The sequence below is a fragment of the Clytia hemisphaerica genome, unplaced genomic scaffold, assembly GCF_902728285.1.
Source record: "Clytia hemisphaerica strain Z4C2 unplaced genomic scaffold, Clytia hemisphaerica genome assembly, whole genome shotgun sequence".
NCBI lineage: Eukaryota > Metazoa > Cnidaria > Hydrozoa > Leptothecata > Clytiidae > Clytia > Clytia hemisphaerica.
Window position 1 is genome coordinate 944,012 of NW_027103621.1, and position 24,669 is coordinate 968,680.

Here is a 24,669-nt window from a genome sequence, read left to right on the forward strand (position 1 = left end):
AAGAAGGGAATTCGGGTTTGAATTTGATCGAATAAACAAAGACATTCTATTGGTACACCTCCTTCTCATAGACCCGGTATGATTTTTTCAGCTAGTGGGGGTAACAATTATGGACTGAAACAGGATGGGGATATTCCCATATTTTTGTATGCCCGGGGATTTAAATTCTATTGTTTTTAAGTCAGAAAGTTCAATGAAGATCGGAAAAATAGCATAATATTCTATAGTCAGGATTGGTTTATTTGATTATTTTCAATGATGACAAAAAAAAGTTGGAGGATTCTCGGCTATTTCTCCTTCTCCGAATGAACAAACAATAAATCGCAATAATAGCTACTTTTTGTTTGGTATTTGTCTGCAATAACACTCGTGGTAAAAAAAATGTTTAACAAATCAGTAGTAAAATTACAAGTTGGATAAACTCAAATAAAATACAACTGAATTTTTGTGACGAAGCGTGTAGCGTAAAACCCCCAGTGGCTGTTTATTCTGGAGGAAACATTATCTCCGAACCAATGGCGTCCGTCACCCCGACCTTCGGAGGTTAAAGGTCTTCCCCCCTTTATGTACAAATTTTTTACTAACGAAATTATTCCATCTGCAAGTGTTTGACCCTCAAATGTAAGAGATCATAAATTTGAATTATAATTATTATAATGGATTTTTACGAGGTATGAGCTTCATAGCTTCAAAATGTTATCAATCTATTTGTAATTTTCGTTTAAGAAATACCAAATTCATCAACTTGATAAAGCACATCCAGGATTCCATGTTTGATAAGTTGTCGGTGGTGAATGTTGATAAGATCGTTAATCTCTAATGACCGGCGTTTGTTTTGGTAATCGACCGTCTTAGTATATTCTATTGTATTCCTTGGTGGTTGATCGTCTGAGCCATTGATTGATCATCTGTTTGAAGTCCAGGAAGAAGCTCTTGTCCGATTGTTCCAATGTCATAAAAGTAAAGAAAGGTTGACCGGAGTATACAGGGGCTTATGATTAAATATAGTACGAGAAAATCTGGAAATTTCGGAAAAGTTTGCTAAAGTATGTTAAAATGATTTTGAGTGAATGCAATAGCGAGGATGATTTAGAATTTTGAATTGTATTTAAAGACATACGAATCATAATTATCACTTAATGATGCGCATGCATAATTAATTTTCCGTGCGAAATTGTTGAGAACCTGCTTTGCTTTGTAACGATGACAAAATAGGTAAGCCTCGGGTTTGTAATTTAATTTGGATAGTGACAAATATTTGCAAAGCCAGTAAATTGGACAGCATTTTGTTCCTGTCTTGCTAATGAAAACGATATTACCTTCACGAACTTGGTCGGTTTTTGACTTTGGTAGAAAAACTGTTGCACCGAAATTGTCAAAAGTGATTTCCTTTATCTGAATTTGAAGGATTTCGCTAATTCTAAAAAATCCTGCAAAACCTAGTAAATTGGACAGCATTTTGTTTAAGTACGCTTAGTTTGATGAGTGAATGCAGCGAGGATGTTTGTAATTCAAACGCCCTATTTAAAACGTTTTCACAGCGCATGCTTCTCATTATGACGTAATGATACGCATGCAAAAGTAATTAGCGTGCGAAAATGCACGAGAATCTGCTTTTCCAGCTTTTTTCAATCGCTGGAAACTTCGCTTCTCGGCTATTTCTCCTTCTCCGAATGAACAAACAATAAATCGCAATAATAGCTACTTTTTGTTTGGTATTTGTCTGCAATAACACGAGAGATAAAAAAGAAAAAAGTTACGAGTTGTACATAATATAGTAGCAAAAAAAAAAAAAAAAATTTAAAGTTAAATTCCCAATATGATTGAAAAATTTTGAATCGGATTTCAGTTTTATCTTTAATATTGTTGCGAGTTTTTCTTTCAAATTTTGGGGGTCATGATCTGTCGAAAATTGAAATAAGAAAAATAGTAAATTTCGTACCTTTGCACTTTGCCATCTGTAAGACGATGGGCTTCAAGATGGAGAACGAACTCCTCAAATGCGTTTCTACAGAGACATTGACGCAAAAGACGTGTTTGCACAGAGGCATTGACACATAAAACACACCACGTGTAACGTTGATCGTGATGTAATAAATCTTGCGAATGTAGTCACCAAGTTTGTCAACATAAAAGGAAAGAAAAATGATGCTACAGAATAGAAGCCTGCAAATCCGTCAGTTATACATTTTGTGTTGAATAGGAAACAGCGTTGACGGCGGATGTTCCTGGGTAATACTCACGAGAATTAAGAACAGTTGCTTTAGCGTTTTGGTTATTGGAAATTCGATCGATAGTAATTTGTCCATAGTTTGATTATATAATTAAAAATCTCGTTATCGATAGACCAATTATCTGTGTCGGTAGATTTGGAAATTAAATCTGCTGTTTTATTCATGTCCCTTGGTATCCAAGTAGAGTAAATTCCGACGTTATGAGATAAGCAGATGTTGAAAAATTTCTATTGCAAGATTTTGTAGGTGTTGTTTTGTGCTACCGCGGCTGATTATTTTACAAACATCGTTGTCCGTGAACCACTCAATTATTTCGTTTTCGAGAAGTTTGGAAAGGACGTCAAAAATATTTAACTGCGAGAAGTTCACGACAAGTTGAGCTAGTTATGTATTTCATGTCTACCAAAATTTCCTTTTGCTATGATGTTTCCTAACTTTTCTACCGCGTAACCTCCATAGCCTGTACCACTTGCGTCCGAAAAGATGACCTTCGTAATTCTTGGTTTGGTTTTAATTCTAAAAGCTTTTACGTTTTTTAAATTGGGTTGCCAAAATTGAAGTTCTTGAATAACGTCAAAATTTATTAATCGTCTTTTATCCCAGTGAGGTAAATTAGCAAAACGAAGGAGAGAAGTTTTGATAATTTGTTGCATCGTCCATTTTTGACATTTATTATTAAAGAAGGTAAAATGGCACAGTTGAAATAGAATAGAAGATCAGGTACATTTATATCATCAGCTCTCATTAATACTAATCTAATTACAACAAGACAAAATTGTAATCTATTTTTAAAACTAACGCAACGTAAATTAGCTACTGTATTTCAAAAGTTGAAAAAATTGTTCTGAATATCTGAAAATCTTCTATTTTTTGTTAAAGTTATTTTCCATCCCTTGACGATTTAGAATTTGAATTGGACGACGAACTTTTTGTTGCTGTTGGTGAGGACATTAACTTTGTCGAGTGGGCCAAAGGTGGCGAAGATTCAGAAAAAGGACAGTGGCTGACGTAGTGCCCTACTCTTTTGCATGAATAACAGACCACTTCATCCATACGGCTCCTTTGTTCATTTCTAGATTTGATTGCCTTGGAGTATTCTCCATCAGGTTCCTCTATTCTTGGCTTTTTATATATACGTTCTTTAACTTGCTCTGCATTTTTAATAGCCCTCTTAAGCCTCTTTTCCTCCACGTCTCCGGATGTAAGATCGCTTGCCTTAAATTCGTTGACAGTAAGCCACCCATATGTGTCGGCGATTCTAATATGTTGAATACGAGTCTCTAGTAATCTCTTACCTTTATTCAAAGCTTCTTTCATCCCATCAACATCCGTCTCTTCCATGAATTCGAGGGTATCCTCAATCGTTCCCAAGACTGCTGTGTTATGAGCAAATTGATCTTGATGGCCGGTTTTCTTGAGTACAATGTTGTCGTTGGCTCTCTTCTTTTCGAGTTTCTTTTTGAGCTTAGCCAGATTGGTCAACTGATTCTCAGCAGATTGTACAGAAGCAGCTTTCACTGTGTCCTTGGTGCTTTTCATGATTTGTGGGCCAAAGTCTTTTTCAACAACATCATTAACCAGAGTTTTCAACTGCTCGTAAGTAACAGCTAGTGTTTCATTTCCAGCAGTAGTTCCACCATCAGTAGATTTTGATTTCTCACTTGATTTTTTAGACATTTTTTAAAAAGAATTTCTTTCTTACACACACATACACAAGTACGCTTAGTTTGATGAGTGAATGCAGCGAGGATGTTTGTAATTCAAACGCCCTATTTAAAACGTTTTCACAGCGCATGCTTCTCATTATGACGTAATGATACGCATGCAAAAGTAATTAGCGTGCGAAAATGCACGAGAATCTGCTTTTCCAGCTTTTTTCAATCGCTGGAAACTTCGCTAATTTTCCACCGGGGACGATATTTTGGCCAATTTTTCCAGTGGGAAGGGGTCCCAGTGGATCTGTGAGAAAGGGGTGTATTAATGTCAAATATTGGTACTTCATTTCCAACCAATAGAATGACCGGGTTTCAAATTTCATTGCGGAAAAAATCTAATATGTTTCATTGTTTGTATATTGATGTTGATGATAGCTACGAGGAAGAAAGAATTTGGAAATGGACTGAGAGAGTCGAAAGATTCGTTGGGTTTAAAGCTATAAAGAGGGACTAGAAACCTTCATTTTTGTCTCACGAAGCAGGGAAAAAGTGAAACCATGAGACAAATATTTGTGAACCACATTGCTGTTGGGCTGGGATTGAAATATTGATTTTATTCATGACGTTATGTTTCATATATATGGAAGCACCAAAAAAAAGACTAGGCGTTTGCCACTAATTTTGAATTTTAAACACAAAACTAAATAGCAAACTGCCGAGCTATTTTGAGTACTTTCGTACAAATATCATCACGTCTCCTCATTCAAGGTGTATTGTGGAATCGTTAGCTTCTTGAGTTTCTGTCTACCTAATTCCCCTTACATGACTAAGGAGAGATTATTCGGACCTTCCGTTGTATTTTCCATTGACTTCCAAGCCCGAAGAGCTAGACTAGAGACTCCTGTATGGGAAATGAAGCCACTTATTCCCCATCCAGAACGCCTGCGCGTAGTTTTTACACAAACGCCGGATTGAAACTAAAATCTATCGCTAAATTTCAAAAGATGCAGTCCTCAAAAACAAATGAAGCGCTAGATACAATCCGTTATCAGGATTTCGGTGCGTTCTGGATGGGAAATAAGTGTCTTCGCTTTTTCTTGCCCTTGGAAAAGGTTAGCAATTCGGGCTTTACTTTAAACTCGATGGTATTCTCTTTCGGTAAGGTACATTTTATCAACTTACATTAAAGCACGCAGCATGCTTTCCGTGGGTTGCGATGCTTTAATGAGATATCATTCATTAGAAAATAATTAATTGGTCTTTTTAATTAATCACCTGGTCAATTATGGATATGTACCATTTTTTTTTTAGAGGAAATAAGTTATAAACAAAGAGCTTTGTTGCTCTTTATGTTATATAGAGATGAGATATTTGAAATTCACAGGTTAAACCTTGCTTGGAAAGAGATAGTCCTAGTTTCCACTATATGAGAATAAGGTCGCACCCCGGGGTCGCACTGGGTAAGGGGATATTTGATTTTATGCCGCTTATAAGCCACCACACTTCAAAAAAAACATTACTACACAGGTCTCGACACAGGTTATGTGAATTTCTTCCGCCCCGTCCATCGGATGCGCTTTCTGTTGCCACCTGAAAATGAGCCTAGGATGTCGACACAATGTGTAAAACAAATCACTAAAAGGTTCATCAAAAATGCCAAATTGATGATTGGCGAATTGGATCCAGACCTAAAAATACCGTATAAATATTTCAGGATGATTTTCCTCGAAAAAAAAGTTAAGAATACATATACATGTTCATGACGATGAATTGAAAAAACACCATTTTTAAAAAAAAAAGCGTGTAATATTATTATTGGCAAAGAAATATTCTAAAGGTGAGTGAGGAAAGATTGAACTATTGAAAAATATTGACGATGTCGTATAATATAATAAGGGTCATTTTGTCAACCCTCTAATTTACTCATTTTGTCGTGACGTCACAGCCGATGATGTAACCTTAACCGCATGTTAAATGAGTGAGTGAGAAGCAAGTTAAGTGTGTGGGCAGTTAAGGCAAAAACATAAACAAAGCAACACCGCACGGCTTGATAGCGCGGTTTGTAGGCTTTGGAATCATAGTCAGAAATCAAATCGCATACGACCGCGCGGAGATCCCATTTTAATTGTAAGATGATCGAGGCAAAAAAAATTAATAAACACAGAAAAAATTGCCTGAACAAAATGCCAGAATGGGTTTTGATTGAATTGAAATGTCATTATTTTGATGGAATTATTATATACTTCTCTGTGTTGTAGGTATGTGATAAAGATGTATCATGACTCACTCTTGTATCCATTATTGCTTCATTTTATGTGTTTTTTGTTTTATTTTTGTTTCATTTGAAGGATCTACAACGTTTTACTGGAATGGTAATTTTGACACATTGACGTACAGTACATAAGGATCACTTTTGAAATCTTGTATATTATATTTACAAATGAGGTCCAACAGCCTCAGCTTGTCATTATTATTTGTAAGGGTGTCCTGCATTTCTAATCAACTGTATAAACCGCTCTCAAATTCAGGTAAAAGGATGTCGTCAATAATGGATTATTGGTTGTTTTTTTCCCCACGCACACACACACCCACCTTTGTCCCTTTCCCTACAAAGTGGCCAATCAGAGGTGTGACTACTGATGCGAGAGTGTTTGAGAGAGTAGAGAGAGGTGGTGGGAAATTAAAGGTATTTCTACCTTCTAAAAAGAATGGAAAAGACTTCTTCTGGCTCCCACTGTCACTGACTACCGTCAACTGCTCTAACTTGGAACTTGTAATGTATCTGACAAAACATGGGACAGCAATTTGGCCACCATTTCACTGAAACTCCAAAGTCATTTAATTTGAGTTAATGAACAGGGTATTATTAGAAAATATACAATTAATTTCTCTTTCACACTGAGTAGGCTTTTAAATCGAAATATGAAATAAAATCCGTAGTGGTACACACTCGAATGTCTGGCAGTTAGTCACACTAGGAAATCTAGCTTTCAAAAAAAAAAACATCAGTCATCTACAGGATGTATTTGCACAACAAGGATGAGAGTTACCTGAATCAAGTTCGCAAGATAATTAATTAAAACTTGAAAGTTTGAAACAAAATAAAACGTGCAGCAGCCAAAATCAACCAACCAAAATTTGTCATTCAATTCCCGAGACAGCGCTTCAATTTTTAAGGCCTGGTTTATACGCTAAAGTAAAAATAATTCCGCATATGTAAATTATTTCATTATTTGAGGTCCGGCAAAATTTCCGGGAAACAGCCTATCCGGTGGTGTGCGGATCTAGGTGGGTTACGCCTCCACCGTAGATCTTTTTCTTGGGAAGTTGATCTTCAAATTAGTTTTCAAGGTTGGCTTGGCTCAAATTTTTTCATCTAAGGCTCAATTTTTAGGCAATTTCTCAAAATTTTTGAAAATGTTAATTTCATTAAAAAGCGCCGGGTTATTTTTTCATGAATCCCTTTAGAAGTTTTGCGCCGCATTTTTTTGCTTGAGAGTCAAGTAAACGATATAGCGCTTTCGCAGCATTAATCTTTGATACGTGTTTTGGCGGGACGCTAGTGTGACTAACTGTCTGGAACAAAGAAGACCAAATTAGTGGCAAAACAATGGAGCATTTGACGTCACTCGCGCGGCAAGTTGAATACTCATTATTTGTTAATCCCATCGGGCGATAGGGGGCGGGCGTTCTCTAATTCTCCAATCGGCGTCTGGTCATTTTGAATGAAAACAAAAAAGTTAAAAAAGGGCGCTCTATCAGTGAAAGTTATCGTGACATGTTATGACAGAAAGTATGATTGATAAACTTGTTTATGGAGTTAGGCGGCAATTACAAATATCTTCATTTCGCATCCTCGTTGGGTCTAAAAAGTGAGTCGGTCGGTCGTAAAATTTTTCGGGTTTTCTTACCTCAATCATCCATTTTTGGAGTGTACTTTAGGCATACAAACTTTCGCGAGCAGAAACTTCGCGTGGACGAAAAATCGCGAAATTCACAACATTTACTTTTGCGAATTTAATGGAAAAATATGTTTCGCGAGCAGAAACTTTCGCGAATTAAGACGTAAAATTGAGAATTTTCACATGAAAAAATGGCTTTAGAGGGACAAATACTTTATGGATTGGCTTGAAACATTTATCCTTTGACTTATTAGTCTTTTAGCAGGCTAAAAAGTGTCATAAAAGTTACATTTTATTCTTAAAGTTTGAAGTTTTACAAATTTTCTATTTTGTCAAGAATTTTTCGCGAGCATAAACTTTCGCAAATGGCCCTTCCTAGAATTTTTAAAGACATTTACTTTTGCGAAAAGGGCCAAAGTTCGCGAAAATTGCGAAAGTTTCTGTTCGCGAAAGTTTGTACGCCTAAAGTATTCTTGAAGGAAACTGCCAGCCAGCCAGCAGCCAAAACAACCGCGTGTTATGGGTGGTTTCAAATTATGACCTATGAACACTGTGACCTCCGACCAAAAATGGCACATGTAATGATAAACAAAGTCAAAATGCAGCGAATGCGCTAGAAATCACTCGCAAAAAATCGGCAATAATAAAATTTTTGAACGAAGGAGAGAAAAAGTCCGACAAATTTATGTTTCGACCAATCGTCCTAAGTTAGAGCAGTTGACGGTAGTTTTTCTATCCACGACCACGGTATGGCTTAGTCAGAAAATTTTTCGTAGGTATACTATCTTACGCTTTCTTATTTTAATGACGGGGCTTAATTTATAGGATCCAGGCTCCAGATCCTGGACTAGGTACCGTGAGATCGGGTAACTTGCATCAGTGGAGGCAAACATGCATAGCCCTCAAATGAATGACCTGTCTGATCATTAAAATACAAAGTTAAATCAAAACAAAAATGGTAGAGTAGATCTGGGAGCAGCACTGCGTAGTTCATTTGTTTTGATATTATTCTGCTTTGATTGGTCAATCATTTGATGGCTATGCAAGTTTCCCTCCACTGATGCAAGTTACCCGACTTCACGGTTATGGCCTGAACTTTTTCAAGCCACTACTTATCAATTTTGAACTTGAAAATGTCCCCATTGAGGGAAGATTTTGTATGCCAACTTCATAGAAATTCTCATGAATTGAAATTCTAAATTACTTCTCTTTAACTTTAAAATTTTTTTCAAGAACCACAGAAGTGTCTTTTGTTTGCTAACGTTTCCCCCTATTAAAGTAGTGCGTGTATGGAAATTAATTCCATTGTCTAATATCATATTATAACAAACATTCTGTATGTAATTTTTTAAGAAAAACAAAACAAAAAAACAACACACAAAACCTCAAATCACTGAGATTTTCAAGAATACATTTTGAATATATATGATGCTAAGGTAACAAAAGTAGTAGAATAAAACAAGTTTTAGCAGACACGAACATTCCGTATAATGAAGTTTTGTTCTTTGGTATTGCTCACATCTTTGATAATCAATGTATCAGGTATCAATCATTATCATTCTTATCCCTTCATTATACCAACCTTTGAATTACATACAGTTTATTTATTATTTGTTGATATACTGTCTAATCACCCTCTTTTTAATTTTTTTATTCAGAAATTAGCATTTTAGATTTATCTATATATAAAGCTCCATTCTTATGCTTCCTAAGAGATTGAATCTATGTTGTTTTTATTCAAACAGGCCTATTGTTTTTAAAAGATTTTTTCTGGGTGGCTTGGGTACTTTTTAATAAATATTTACTAATTTATATATATTATCAATTTTTTTGTTCTGCTATTTTTTTATTATTTCAAATTCTCCCTCAACACTTGTCTTTCTGTCCAAGGAATTTTAGTTACAAATATATACTATGGAACTGCTGAGAAAGAAATTACTAAGAAATTGGTGACAGGGAAAAATCTAAATTTCCTACCAATAACTTGGCTGTGGTACCATTGTAGTTTTTTAAAAAATATTTAGAATATCATCGATTTGCCTATGTTCACAAGAACACTATTGAGTTTTGTATCAGCACAAGAAGCTTTTATCCTCAATGTTGCAGCATAATGTAGCTAAGTGATACTTGTAAAATGTGAAATACAATTATATTAAATCATATAATATGTTGCCACACACACCTTTACATATTATGCACACTCACACACACAAAACACTAACGACACTACTTTAACTTTTCACCATAGGAAATTCTGTGGATTTAAGTTTCCTACCTGCACAACCAATAGTTGGTCAAAGGTTAGAAGTCAAATGTGCACTTGACAATCCTGATCCATCTATAGCCTTTTTTGGCTATAGATTTACAAAGGCAGGCACAACACAATCACAATATGACCTTCAAAATTTCCCTAACCCCAAGGTTATTGAGAAATTCAGTCAAGATAACATTGGCACATATTCATGTGAAGCACGCAATGAAAATGGAAACACACCTTTTTTTATGCGAACACCTATATCAGTCCCACTACCAGGTTAATATTCCCCTCTACCCTCCCTCTCCCATTAGAGAAGGTTTTAGAAGCAGGAAACTTAAAGGATTTCTCTCATTGATTAATTTTCACCCCTTTTTCACACAATTTTTGAAATACACCATCCTTTTATTTTGGTTTTAAACATTTCTTAATTTCTGGCAAATGTTTGAGTATGAAAAACCAAAATAAAAGCCTTGTGAAATTGTCTTGGTTCACGTATCAAACTAATTTTTGTTACTTTGAAATAAAACTTGAATTATAGGCCAATATTTATTTACCAACCACTACATCCCGTGTTTCCCTTCTAAATCTTCTTTAATGGTATTCCTCACTATCTCCTACCCTATTCTTTGCTTACCACTTCTTGGACCTTATTAAAAAATGTCTTTGCCAAATATAATTACTAACACACTAACAATTTTGTTAGCTAATTATTATTCTGTGTTTATGCTATGGATTATCGTGATTTTAAATTGTATGTGTAAGAAAACACTTAAAATCTCGACAGTAAGTCTAATTATGATTGCAGATCCATTTATTCCAAGAGGAAAACAAAACAAATTTTGACCAATTTATATCAACTCAAGACAGCTTCTGTTAACCTATCCCCATATTATGATTTTTCTATTGCTAATAAACAATTTTTTCACGATATCAATTTATATTATGACTTTAATTTATTTTACAGCTTTGACAGTCACTCTAACGACAGACGCACCTGAGCCACTAATTGGGAATAACATAACATTAACTTGCAATGCAGTAAATACATCAAATTCGGAAAACAATACTTGGAGTCTCTACAGGAATGACTCATTATTGATAACACAATCTAATAACACTTTTCAAGTCACTATCAATGAATTTAGCAATGAATATTTTTGTTCTGCTAAAAGTGACTGGACTCTTGATGCCAATTCTACCAAAATACAGATAAAAGCAAGAGGTACACATAGCAAGACTGAATAGTTACCAACAATAACTGGCCTCTGATACTAGTAATTGACATGAAAATTCATTGTATTTTTGCTTCAATTTCCCTGAAATGTCTTTAAAGTTAATCTATCATGACCATTTTTACATAGACTTGAAAAATAAACTGGTTCTGTTGTCAAAGATGTATTTTTCAAAGTGTACTCTCAATAATATTAATGAAACACAATTTTTATAGCATTTTCAGGTATCAGAATCTTGGTAAACGAACCCTATCCTGTACACAACAGCTCATTTACGTTGACATGTACTATTGACAAACTGATTAACACTGAAGTGTCGTACTGGACATTCCAACTGAATGAAAATACTGTTCAAAACTCGACCTTAAGTACACTTACTGTTGACAAAGCTTCTGACAATAACACTGGAAATTATACCTGCACTGTTGTAAGCGATATGGCTGACATTGTGACATCAGAGAAACTCAGTGTATTGACTCGAGGTATATGCTTTATTTTTAAAACAAAGCTTGTTGACACTGTCGAAATCATGACACTAATATTCAAACATTCACAGTAATAAAACATTGTATACAACTCTGATACATTCCCAAAGCATGTTGACTTTTACTAAAACCAAGACGTCATTATGTTTAATAGATTAATACATTCAATAATGAGCCATATACCTACACCAGTGATAATACAAATCATTTCAATCTCAAGTCAAAGCATGTTGATTGAAACTCGTAACCCTTCTTATGTTCAATACATAAACACATATGTATGATGAGGCATACACCTTCACAATTCAAGTACAAATCATTTCAAGTTGCAGTCAAAGCATGTTGACTTAACTAAAATCATAACACAACACTTATGTTCAATACATTAACAAATATCATGAGACATACACAATTCTACAGTAATACAAATCATTTCAAGTTTTCTTTCATAGCATGCTGACTTTATTCAATTCGTAACACTATTGATTTTCACACATACATTGATGAGGCATACACCATTCTAATACAAATTAATCCAAGCTCACGTTAGCTTGGTGACGCTAGGTGAGGTATAAACCACTCTAACACGAATTATTTCAAGTTCAATTCATCAAAGTAGTTGACTTTACCAAAGTCGTTATAGTACTCATATCCAACATTCAATGATGAGACATACACATTCTACAGTACTACGAATCATTTCAAGTTTTCTTTCATTGCATGCTGACTTTACTCAATTCGTAACACTATTGATTTTCATACATACATACACTAATGAGGCATACAGCATTCTAATACAAATCATCTCAAGCTCTAGTCAAAGCATGCATTAACACATCTCATGATGAGACATACACCTTCTTCATTCTGATAAAAATCAAGTTTATTCAAGTTGATGCACATTGAAGAATGCGCCATTAATTCAAGTATTGCACAAACACGTTGAACATGAACACAGACACATTGTGAAATCCTACAACATTTCTTAGATATACATTCATAGGCTTACATACGCATATCTAAGCATGCATTTTTGCCTGACACCATATAATCATAATATAAATTTGATTTTCTTTATAGTATGGCATGAGTATTTACATTTTGATATCCACCCTATAAAACAACAAACTACACACATATACATGAAAACAAAATTATAAAACTTAATTATAAAACATCAAACATATCAGTCATTTTTCACACACCAGTATAGCCTTCAACACAGAAAGTCAGATATGAAGTAATGAATTTTCTACCCTTCTTGTACACATACACACCACACACGACATCATCCAAACTAAAACAATAGTACATAGTTAGTTTATTTTGAAGTTTCATCACCAAGTCACCCTTATTATTGTCTATTAACGTTAGAAAAATGTAACAAAACACTATATCAAGTTACATTCCTTGGCTTAAGAGAAGGTTATTTGGGGTTATAACACACATTCTTTCAGAAGTGTTTAGAATAACAATCACCTAATCAAAATAACAACTTGTCAAGATCACACAAAAATTAAAAACTCTTACTATAGTTTTTGTTTTCAAGCAAAATTCTCCTTGTCTACCATCCCAATTTTCGGTGTATAGTGGTGTATACCTTTAGATAGATAGATAGATAGAGTCGATATTTTTCGTGGATAGCCCAGTAATCTAGGACTTTTAGACAGTCTTTCGATTGTTTTCACGGGGTCCACGGCCAGCTCTTCTATCTATGAACTGAACGGAACATTGGAAGGAGGGGGGATTCGAACAGCGAATCCCTGGTTTCAGACGCTGACGCACTACACCACTTGGCCATCGCTCCTTGATAGAGTGAGTAGTAGAGTGAGTCCAGTTTACCCATTACCAAATTTGATAACCACCAATAATGATACTATTCATCAATGTGGTGATCTTTACGCAGAGAATTTCATTTTCTATAATTTACCAGATCTCCTTCCCATCTCTGCCCATCTTTTTTTCATATTCAGCATAGATGCATATTCCTTTACACACTAGATAGGGCTATAGGGTTCAACTGCTGGCATATTTCTCGCGGAAGTGTGTACAGTTTTGTGTCCAGTTTTCACATCCAGTTTTATAGTTTGCTTAGATTGGTAACATCAGTCATAACATTTGCACCTTATAATATAAAACAAACTTGATTTCTTGAAAGCATGTCAGATGTACATTTCGCATGATATTTTTTGAGAAGTTTGAAGTTCAAAAGTCAATTTAAATAAGTCCATATTTTCTATACATGCCATCACTAACATTCATAACATACATTACGTAATTGTATTCAAAATCTCATTTCTTGAAAATACCAATATAGCACCAGCCATACTTGCATTGTATAGAGTTGTGAATAATATCATTGAAACCTTGTTGGAAGTTCCTCATCCAAAGTTTCAAATTCGCTACATAAAAAATAATATAGAAACACTTACTTCACTATAGATTACTTTAGAGATAATCTGATTCTTGTATGGATGTGCCAAGTATGTCAATACCAGATACACAGACACTTGCATGATGTATTTCTCTGTATGATATATTCACAACAATCTTACCTGATTTTTAAAGTCTTAAGTCTTGTCTTGACATTGGAAACTCATCATTCAAATTTCAACCCCCATGTCCAATGATACATATTCATTCATAAAAGCATGTCAATCATTGCATATACATAATATCCACTACACTTATAAATGACTGATATTCTTCAAAACTGATCCCTCCTCCAGCTCCAATCTAGATTCATTCAACATTCGTGAAAGCATGTCAATCAATATACCAGATATACAACTTCTACTACACAATCATATTCTATACTTTCATATACAAATATCAAGACCATTCACCCCAATCATCACAATACAAATAACTGAATCTTCAAAACCTGATCCCTTTAGACGCTGCTAAAGTTAGTATCACCAAAGCTAGTGTTATCATCAACAATTATCAGCTAGCCTGGGTCAACAATGCTACTGAAGTCCAATTGACATGCAATAGCCCGTTAGCTTCACCGCAATACTCCTGGTCAAAAGATGGTATTAGTCTCGACCATAATACGTCCTTGTATGCAGCAAATCTTGTGGTGCCAGATGGTGCTGGCAAATATACGTGCAGTGATGGTCAACCTGCAAGCAATGCGATTCAAATTCACATGCTAAGTAGGGAGATGGTTTTACTTTTTATGCATGCAAATATAGTATAGTGTGCAAGGGGGTTCCAGGTCCCACCTTAAAATTCAGGTCCTACCTAACCCTAAAATTTCCACCCTCAATCTAGACTCCCAGATCCCAGCTAAAAATGCTATCCCCACGAAAAATTATTACTAATTCGAGCAACGAAACAAAAAGTCTTACAGTATGATAATAAAAAGGAGAAAAGTTTAGTACAGTAAAAGAATTATTTATAAAGTATGAAATTTAGAAAAAATTATAATTAAATTAGAAATAAGAAAAAACTAACATTAACTTTTACCAAAAAAACAAAAATTCCCACCTAAAGAAATTAATCCCCACCTTAACTTGTTTCTCCCACCTAAAACCTGAAATTTTCCAAATCCCACCTGAAAATTTTCGACCCAAAACACCAAACCCCCCCCCCCCCTATTCATGGGGGCATGCAAATACAGTATGGTAATTAGTTTTGAGGGAATAATTGTCTTCTGACTTGGAGGAAACAAAGTGACTTTAATTGTTATCTATGACTTAAATAACATTGTTAAACCATATATTATCTGCTGGTTAATTTGTTTGTATCCAAAAATAAACTATTATAGTTGACCCTCTGTTAGAATCAACATCTCAACTATAATCTTTATTTTTCCTTTTTTTATATTCTTTAAAGTTTCATTGTATATGATAAAGGTTATTAAGTAATTAAAAAATTAACTTATCAATTACCTTATAGCTGTATATTAAATTTAGATCAATCATGACAAAATAAATTTGATTTTTTGTTTCAGGTTCATTAAAAACTCTGGCAATATTAAACTCAACCTAATTTAAATCATCGGTAAATTTAAATCAAGCAGGTAAAACTGCTAGCATGTAATTAAATTTTTAATCAAGGTTTTCATAAAACGTTTTATATAAAGAATTCTTTAAGAATTATACACCATTAATATATTATTATCACTAATTTATTTTGCCCTATTATATTTAGGAATTAGTGCTAAAATAATTAGATATTTTTCCTTTTCATTTTTTATCTTTCACTTGTTTTTAAATAAGTATAAAAAACACTAACACTAAACATTAGCACTAATGTTTTTTTATATTAATTTATTGATAATTAGCTCTACGTATGGAACACCCTATTACCACAATTATTAACTTATTTTTATTAAGCTATTTATGATTTGTGTTTTGACAACTAACCAATTGCAAGCTCTTTGCTTTCATTAATTTTGAGAAAACTAATGGCCATTTTTCCATAATTTGTTATACGAGAAAATAGCAACTTGAAGGAGTCTCCGATATTGATTTGGTATTAAATAATTGATTTTAATTTTCAAAAGAAAAAGTAAGAAACAGCTATCAGGTTAAAAATCGAAAGATTTAGTTGCAATTCTCACTTATGAATTATCTAATCTTCACGATTTTAAAATACTTAATAAAAGAGTCTCTAACCTTCTCATGTACTCTGTTCTCTCATTCATAGCTTTGACCAGAGTTGATTTGACCATCAGCCCATCAAATCCCTTTGAAGGCGATACCATAATCTTCAACTGCTCTGTACCAGAAACAGACTCCGACATTACATCATGGACATTTCGCAAAGGAGACACAGTATTGCAAACAGGTTTCAAATTTATTTACATTGGGTTTCATTTAGGCATACACGTTTCTTTTTTTATTAGAACACCTAAAATTTGGCTGAGCCTGGATGTGCTTATTTTTTTAGCAATTTTCAGCCTAAAATGTTCTTAATTTTTCAGACTACTTTAAAAATCGACTATATCGTGCAAAATAAAGAGCACTTAAAATTGGTAAATTTTGGACAATATTTGACTCTCGGTTTTAGAAAATCCATCCCTAAGTTCGGTTAAAACTTACAGTTTCTTGTCATTTTTTTCCAAACTGAGGCTGGGCATGTTTTTACGATGTTCTTAACGAATTTTAGCCTCAATGTTCTTATAAAGTGGGTTCTAATAAAAAATAAAACGTGTAGGGTAACAGTTCATAAGCCTCATTATGCTTCATAGCAAATTTTTTTCTCGAGCTTTAGCTTTGCTATGCTTATGTAATGTGAAATTGAGTTGTCTCGGATTTTATTTCTGTTAAATTTTTTATACTTCGTAAACTGAAGCTTAGCATAAGTTTTTCCAAAATTTAAGTCTGAATATGCTTATAAGCGTTATGCTTATAAAAAGGGTGTACTTATTGTCTCAATACTACGCTTTTTTATAAAAATGTTCTCTATAAGAATATTCATGATGTGATTAGCCAAAAAATTAAGAATAATATTAAAGATATTCACAAGATAATACAATAGAGTCGAATACGTACAAGGAACACAAATCTGTTCAAGTTAAGGAAATTTCGAGTTATGGAGTATTATAAATCGTTTTTAACTGAAGGGACCATAAAACTTGTTCGAGTTATGGAGACATTCCCAGCTATAGAGGTTCGAGTTGCAGAGGCTCCATTGTATAAGAATATTCGGTGAAATTGGCCAAAGTATTTAAGAATATATATGTTGGGAATATCACAAGATAATATAACAATAATTATAAGTTTTACGATCGGCTGAAGTGTTCACCCAATCAGATATCAAATTTTGTCTCATCGAATAGGTGGGTTTACATGTTCAACTAAAAAAAAACGCACAAAAATGGTGAACACAAGAACCTAACAGATATACTAGGCTTAAAAACTCAAAAAGTTAAGAACATCCGAAGACTTAACAACATTTTTAGACGTTCTTATAAGAAAAAACTTGTATCGTTGCAAGGGTTTTGATGAGTGTATTCTTCTGTCATCTTCAGGGTCAAAACACCAATTTAACTTGACATCAAGTGCTACTTTAGCAGACAATGAAATTTATACATGTGAAGCTACCCATAATTCATCAGCATCTATGAATTCAACTGGACAAACACTCTCAGTTCAAGGTATGACAAATTTAAAGAGTTTTTTTTTTAGAATATTTTTCTTCAAAAGTAGAAACGATCATTTCATAGTTTTTCACGCAAAAGCAAAATCGATCATCAGACTCTGTATCAATGACTAGGCTGCACGCACCCTCTCTGATATGCTTTGATATGGCGTTTACGCATCCCCTGATGTGTTCATGCCTGAACTTAAAAAATGGCTTTCTATTCGGATAGGTTCAAAAGGTTGAATGGTTCGCGTTGCTCATAGGTCCAGACCCCCGGTAGAGGATTGATTAATGAGCGACCTCACATGATGTCAGTAACACTTAATAGGTTACTGCTAACGATTCATATAAAAGAAAAGAAAGCTAAACCTTATAGCAACATAACTTATCTTTTAGAAATTTTTGCTAAACCCACAATCTCATTTGGATACAAATCTGCATTCAAAACTGGAGATAAAGTTGTTATATCATGTTCAACAATTGTTCGCAAAGAAAATACGGAAGCTTTATACTCTATCCGAAACAAAAACGACGAAGAAATATCAGCTACTAACAATATTACCATTGACCCTATCAAAACTGAAAACCAAGGCAAACACTCATGCCGTGTCACTGCTAACGGTATTACTAAAGACTCTGGTGTAAAAACACTTTTTGGTGAGTTATTAATGGACATCATTTAACGTGAATCCTACCATTTGTTGACACAGCATTTTTAATAGGGGGAGTCGTTAGTGCTGTGCGAGCACAAATTTTGAGAGATTATTCTAGTCAGGCGGCGATCCAGGATCACCCTTACAATTAGTAAATATGGATTTTTATTTTATTTTCCCATCATAATGGTCCCTTGGGACCCCAAAACCGGTTTTTGCCAAGCTGGCAAAGCTGAGGAAAATTTTTTTATGGGGGCTTAAAGGGGGTAGGGTCATTTTAGCCTGGGGGTCCTTAGAAAGTCGATTTTTGAAGTTCTCATTTAGCTAAAACTGATTGTACCATCAGATAGAGCTTGAAGAGTAGATCTCCAAAATGGGGTCATTTGTCTCATTTAGTGGACTTACTCCCCCTTCATCGTTTTGGAATTGAGATATTTGAGTTTGAAATTTTACTGACTCAGCAGAAAAGGGCAAAAACGTTGAAAAACGCTGAGTCAGCAAAATTTCAAACTCAAATATCTCATGATCTAGCCTAGGAAACCCTTTAAATGACCCCTCTGATCGATAGTACTCTTTCGAGACGCATCTGTTAAAACTGGTATCTTTCGCTGACGACGTCAGCACAAAATATTGCATTTTTGAAGACGTATCGGCCAATTCCGGGGGAGTAAGTCCACCAAATGAGACAAATGACCCCATTTTGGAGATCTACTCTTCAAGCTCTATCTGATGGCACAATCAGTTTTAGCTAAATGAGAACTTCAAAAATCGACTTTTTAAGGACCCCCAGGCTAAAATGACCCTACCCCCTTCAAGCCCCCATAAAAAATTTTCCCCAGCTTTGCCAGCTTGGCAAAAACCGGTAATGAGAAAATAATGAGAAAATCAAATAAAAACCCTTATTTAATACTTGTAAGGGTTGATGCAAAAAAGCCCTTTTCGCCGCCGGACTATTCTGTTTTATCAGCAAAGAGAAGACAAAATCTTTATAATACTGTTTCATCTTTATTTTTAAGTTAATCTGGGTCTTTCCATCCCAACATCCGCAACAGTCAATGAAGGTTCCGCCCTCTCTATCAATTGTACATTGGGCGGAGGGGAATCTGGTGCTAGCTTTACATGGACAGAAAATGAATCTCTAATCCCTGGACAGACTTCACAGATGTTGAGAATTGAGAATGTTAACCGTACGATGCATCAATCAGAATATCAATGCAATGCTGTATTGGGTGCCTTCAATGCTGCATCGAACACAGCTAATCTCACTGTTAACTGTAAGTATATTTTTATGGGGAACTAACTTTGTGGTTTTTCTTATTTTTCTGGAAACTTTCGTTCTACTGTCAGAGTTTTGGAGAAAGACTCGAAATATTCCCTTTAATATTCTTGAAAAATCTGTGGAAAGTAAAAAAGAGAGGCGATTTCATAGAAAATACAAATAGACTACTTTAGATGAAAATCCCAAAATTATGTTTGAAACCTTTCTAATATTTTGTCGAAAACGCTTAATATAAGTTACATTTTAATCTAGTGGCCTTAATTACCATGTTCACAATTCTTTCCCTCTCTGCGAAGTATAAAAAGATGCTTTTCCGCCTTAGAATTTAGTAAATTTCAGCAAAAATTTTGAAAAATCTCGGCAAATTTTCCGGCTCAGAGGAAATACTTTCCTTTCACCACTGTATGTGAATTAAAGTGGACATAAAGTAGGCTGTCTAAAGTCAGTGTATAGCCCACTTTTGACGTCAATGCAAGTCTTCTTTCAATTTTTTCAAGCAAAGATTTTAACTACCAATTTTGTACCCTCTTTCTGCCTACTCTAACAATTAGAATAGGCAGGGCAGAAAGTCGGCCGTCTAAACTAGAGCTAAAAAAGGCTGGTCTCCACTTTCGCACGACATGAGCGAAAACTTTTTGACTTTTTTGTAAGGTTATTGGTCGGTTTAAAAATAAAGTAATTCCATTGGTCGAAATTGACGTAACGGATGAAAAAAGTTAAACTTTTTGTTTGTTTGTATAAACGTAATCTTTTCTTCAGGCAAAAAAAGTTTAAGAAAAAAAACTGTCGCCCATTTCGCGCGAAAGTGAAGACCGGCCTTAACAGACTATATATAAAGAAAAATAAAAAAGTTATAGATTTTTTAATCGATTTATTTTATCTTTAAGATTTGGACAAACCAACAATCGCTGGTAATACGAAGGTCAATGAACATGATGTTTTGTCGTTACAATGTGTTTCAACTGGACGACCAACCATCACTACTTATAAGTGGTTCTTGAACGGTATGGTCATCCTGACTTCTTTTCTGCCAGGCTGCACGTTTTCTTTTATAAGAACAAACTATGTAAGAACTTAAGGCTTCGATGGTCAGAATAATAAGAACAAGTTATGAACATTTTAAGTCTTGGCGGACTCTAAAACTTTCAATTTCTTAGCTGAAAATGGGCAATAATACTCTAAAATTGGCGACAATAAAAAGATGCTTTTCCGCCTTAGAATTTAGTAGGCAAACTTTCCGGCTCAGAGGAAAAAGTTCGCTTTGACCAGCTGTAAATAAAGCCCGGTCTCCACTTTCGCACAACATGAGCGAAAACTTTTTGACGTTTTTTCATGTTAAGGACATGTTTAGGCTTAAAAAAAAACTCAAAAAGTTAAGAACATCCAAGGGTTTCAAAATGTTGGATGGATGTTCTTATAAAAAAACGTGTATCGGCCATTTTTACACTGTCTCTTATTGGCGTTATATTTTCTTCACTGGTGTAATAAGGGCAATAGTGATCTTATGTATTCGAGATAAATCGAGGGGGACGGTATAAAACAAAGTTGACATGTCTCCAAAATCACCGTCGACTTTGATCGACGACGGTAAAAAAACAAATATCATCGTCTGTTTAGGTGAGCAAGGCGTAGGCCGTACATCGACTATCGACTTTGTTTTGTATCATCTCACTTACCGTCGCCCTCGATATCCTCTGATACATGAACTAAATCGCAAATATTGTATCTCCATAGGTACTGAAATCGTGGATGCAACTAATCAAAGATATGAGAAAGCTGGCTTCGAACGATCAATGTCTGGTGATTACTCGTGTGAGGTGTCCAATGGAGAATTGAACCAGAAATCAGATAATGTAGCTGTCATGGCCTTGTGTACGTATAATTATTATTATAAGAAATATTCCAATTCTGAGTATATAATTATCGGATACCGTTTCCGTTTCCATAACTCAAAACTTCTTTAACTGTAATATAGACTAGAGTCAACTTTTGGCTGAACTTTGCTTTTTGAAAAATTTTTATGACGCTGAGTTCAGTCAGGTAGACTAGGAGAGTTTGGCAAGTTCGCCATTTTGAGAGAAAATGTTGAAAATCCAAATAACAATAAAACTTCTTTGAATCCCTTATTCTCAAATAAAAACATTGCTTCATACTGTTTTTACCTTCCAAAAACAACTAAAATCTAGCGGACTGTTTTACAGTCCTCCTAAGGAAAGGCATATTACCATATACTACCGGGCCACTTAATCGCTCCATCCAGTCTATAAAGCTTTAAGTGGACCCCGGGCTAACTGTAATACTTAATCGGAGAAAATGGTGGAAAAGTGACAGAGATTTTAAATTTTTAAGAGCGTTTGAAATTCTCCGACATTTAATAACCCGATAAGGTTCTTCCCAGATTTTTTTAACCCCCGGCCACAAATCTTTACCTGAAATATACCCCAGTCGAAAAAAAATTTTTTACGCCTTCATTAACCGAAATTAATGCTTTATGTGTGGAATTACGAGATTTCCAGGCCAGTGAAGGAAACCATTTCTTTTGAAAAATTTAGTCGGTTTGAAGTGACTAAATTGTGACCAATTTCAAATTTTGCTTCAGGGAAAAGTGACAATTTTTTTCCCGTCGAAGTTTTTCCACGACTAGCTAAGGCCAAGGCCCTTTTAGGTAACAAACCCTTAACAAACAAGTCTCATAAGCTAAAATTCGCTTTGCCGTAATGAGGCTGCACTACTACAAAATTACTTTAAACCATGAAATGTCACTCCGTAACACCTCAATTAAGAAAAGATTGTTACTTTTTTCTAGCAAGGGGTAAAAAAGAAACAGGGTGGCACTCCTCGGTCCATTATCTCATATTATGTCATTGGCACTTAGATGATACAAAATATGATTTACTTCATTTACACGACTTAAAAAAAAGAGATCTCGTTATTTTATCTTCCATAATATTTCCACTTTAGTGGAACCAATTACCTAAGAAGTTGAAATTACATGACATTCAAACTCTAGCCAATTTTAAAACAGAGATAAAACGTTGGAAAGGCTCTAAATGCTCGTGTAACATCTGTATGTAATTAGCCCTAAGTCGTCGTTTTTACTTATTATTTTGATATTGTTGGACTTTATTAGTTATAAATTTACTTGATTTGTAATTACGTTACCCCAACATTAAAGAAAGACATTATTATATATTATTATTATTTTACAGATCTCGGTACTCCAACCATTACAGTCAACCCGACAGACGGTATCCCCGTTAAAGAGAACAACAACCTCACTCTAACATGTAACATCGCCAGTGCAACATCCCTCAACAGATCTTCTCTTAATTACAACTGGACTAAAGGTGGTGAATCCCTTTCTACGAATCAAGTATTGGAATTAGTGAATATCAAGAAACAAGATGCTGGCAATTATACTTGTACTGTCACCAGTGATGCTACCTCACTGTCAGCAATGGCAAACGTAAATGTTATAGTGCATTGTAAGTTCGACAGACGATTTCATTAAATTTCGTTTGGATTAATTTTCGCGATTTTTGCAAATGTTTGCCTTTTTCGCGAAAATTAGTTCTCGCGAAATATTTAGAATCCAAATTTTGGTCAAAACCCCTAGGAAAATGAACGAAATTGTGTAAAAAAGAGGCCTATTCGCGAAATTTTGCCTACGTGAAAATTATTCCACTTATGGTTGAAAAATCAAAATATTAAAGACATGACACTTCAAGAGGCCGATTCGCGAAATTTTGCCTACGTGAAAATTATTCCACTTAGAGTAAAACCTAAATCAAAATATTAAAGACACGAAACTTCAAGAGGCCGATTCGCGAAATTTTGTCTACTTGAAAATTATTCCACTTAGGGTAGAAATCAAAATCAAAATATTGAAGACAGGAAACTTCATATTGAAGGACTTATAAGAACACGGATTGGCTGGAATATGCCAGAACACCAAGTTACCTTTTATCGGCCAAAACTTAGTCGGCCTTAATTTTAGTCGGCCTTAATTTTAGTCGGCCTTAATTGTTAGTCAGCCCTAATTTTAGTCACCAAGCCAAAATTTAGTCACTTAGGGCCGACTAAGTTTTGGCCGATAAGGTATATAAATTACATAAAATAGAATGTTCCAAAAGTTAAATTCAATAATTCTTTGAAACTTTTTTTGATTTTCGAAACGAAATTCTCATAAATTGAATACTAGATTTGATAATAAAAGACTTTTAATGTTGTTTCGATTTGTTCCATAGTTGCCCCTCATGGTATTTCAATCTCTGAAGAAGGCCGCCAAGTGTTACTCAAAGGAAGTTTGTTCAACGCCAGGTGTTCTGTAGACAGTCTTGGATTGCCAATTGGTGAATTGAAATGGTTTAAAAAAAAAACATCCATTGTAAAAACTGAGGAATCTAGAGACCTTTACCTTAGTTTTGTCGGCGATGGGGTACAGAGAGGAGATTCGAATACTTACCATTGTGAGGCTACAAATAGCATTGGAACGGTGAAGAGTAATAACTTGACCATTGTCGTCACAGGTTTGTATAATTCGACATTTTTCCGTATTACTTCGAATAAACGCCCCCTCGAATAAACGCCCTTTCGAATAAACGCCCCCTTCGAATAAACGCCCCCTTCGAATAAACGCCCCCTTCGAATAAACGCCCCCTTCGAATAAACGCCCTTTCGAATAAACGCCCCCTTCGAATAAACGCCCCCTTCTAGGAGGGGCGTTATTTGAAACAAGTAGCTGTAATGGAGAATCGTGTGGAGGAGAACTTAAATATGTGGTAATAATTGTATTCTTTCAGTATTCAAACTAATTTTGATCCATTTTTACATCGCTAAAAATGACATTTGAACCAGTTCGAACTGAAAGAAAACT

General features: G+C 34.7%; 2 protein-coding genes across 6 annotated transcripts in view; one reads left to right on the forward strand and one right to left on the reverse strand.

Moving 5' to 3' along the window:
• LOC136802366 (receptor-type tyrosine-protein phosphatase S-like) overlaps positions 1–24,669 on the forward strand; it is a 55,258-nt gene that overhangs the window by 9,030 nt on the left and 21,559 nt on the right. The window contains exons 1-13 of one of the 5 annotated variants that reach the window (XM_067059095.1): positions 9,143–9,333; positions 10,040–10,324; positions 11,013–11,270; positions 11,496–11,762; positions 14,663–14,923; positions 16,422–16,562; positions 17,749–17,874; positions 18,258–18,518; positions 19,531–19,788; positions 20,681–20,797; positions 21,528–21,665; positions 23,003–23,278; positions 24,041–24,322. In XM_067059095.1, coding sequence (XP_066915196.1) covers positions 9,282–9,333; positions 10,040–10,324; positions 11,013–11,270; positions 11,496–11,762; positions 14,663–14,923; positions 16,422–16,562; positions 17,749–17,874; positions 18,258–18,518; positions 19,531–19,788; positions 20,681–20,797; positions 21,528–21,665; positions 23,003–23,278; positions 24,041–24,322 — 2,722 coding nt within the window. In that variant the 5' untranslated portion in view covers positions 9,143–9,281. Of the gene's footprint in view, positions 1–9,142; positions 9,334–10,039; positions 10,325–11,012; positions 11,271–11,495; positions 11,763–14,662; positions 14,924–16,421; positions 16,563–17,748; positions 17,875–18,257; positions 18,519–19,530; positions 19,789–20,680; positions 20,798–21,527; positions 21,666–23,002; positions 23,279–24,040; positions 24,323–24,669 lie in introns of those variants that run through there. The other 4 variants (XM_067059092.1, XM_067059096.1, XM_067059093.1 and 1 more) reach the window with 4 other exon arrangements.
• LOC136802402 (uncharacterized) lies at positions 1,825–4,132 on the reverse strand. Its single transcript, XM_067059141.1, has 2 exons — positions 3,530–4,132; positions 1,825–2,151 (listed from the first exon to the last, which is right to left on the reverse strand). The coding sequence occupies exons 1-2, from the start codon at positions 3,909–3,911 to the stop codon at positions 2,009–2,011; spliced, it is 525 nt and encodes a 174-aa protein (XP_066915242.1). The 5' UTR covers positions 3,912–4,132; the 3' UTR covers positions 1,825–2,008.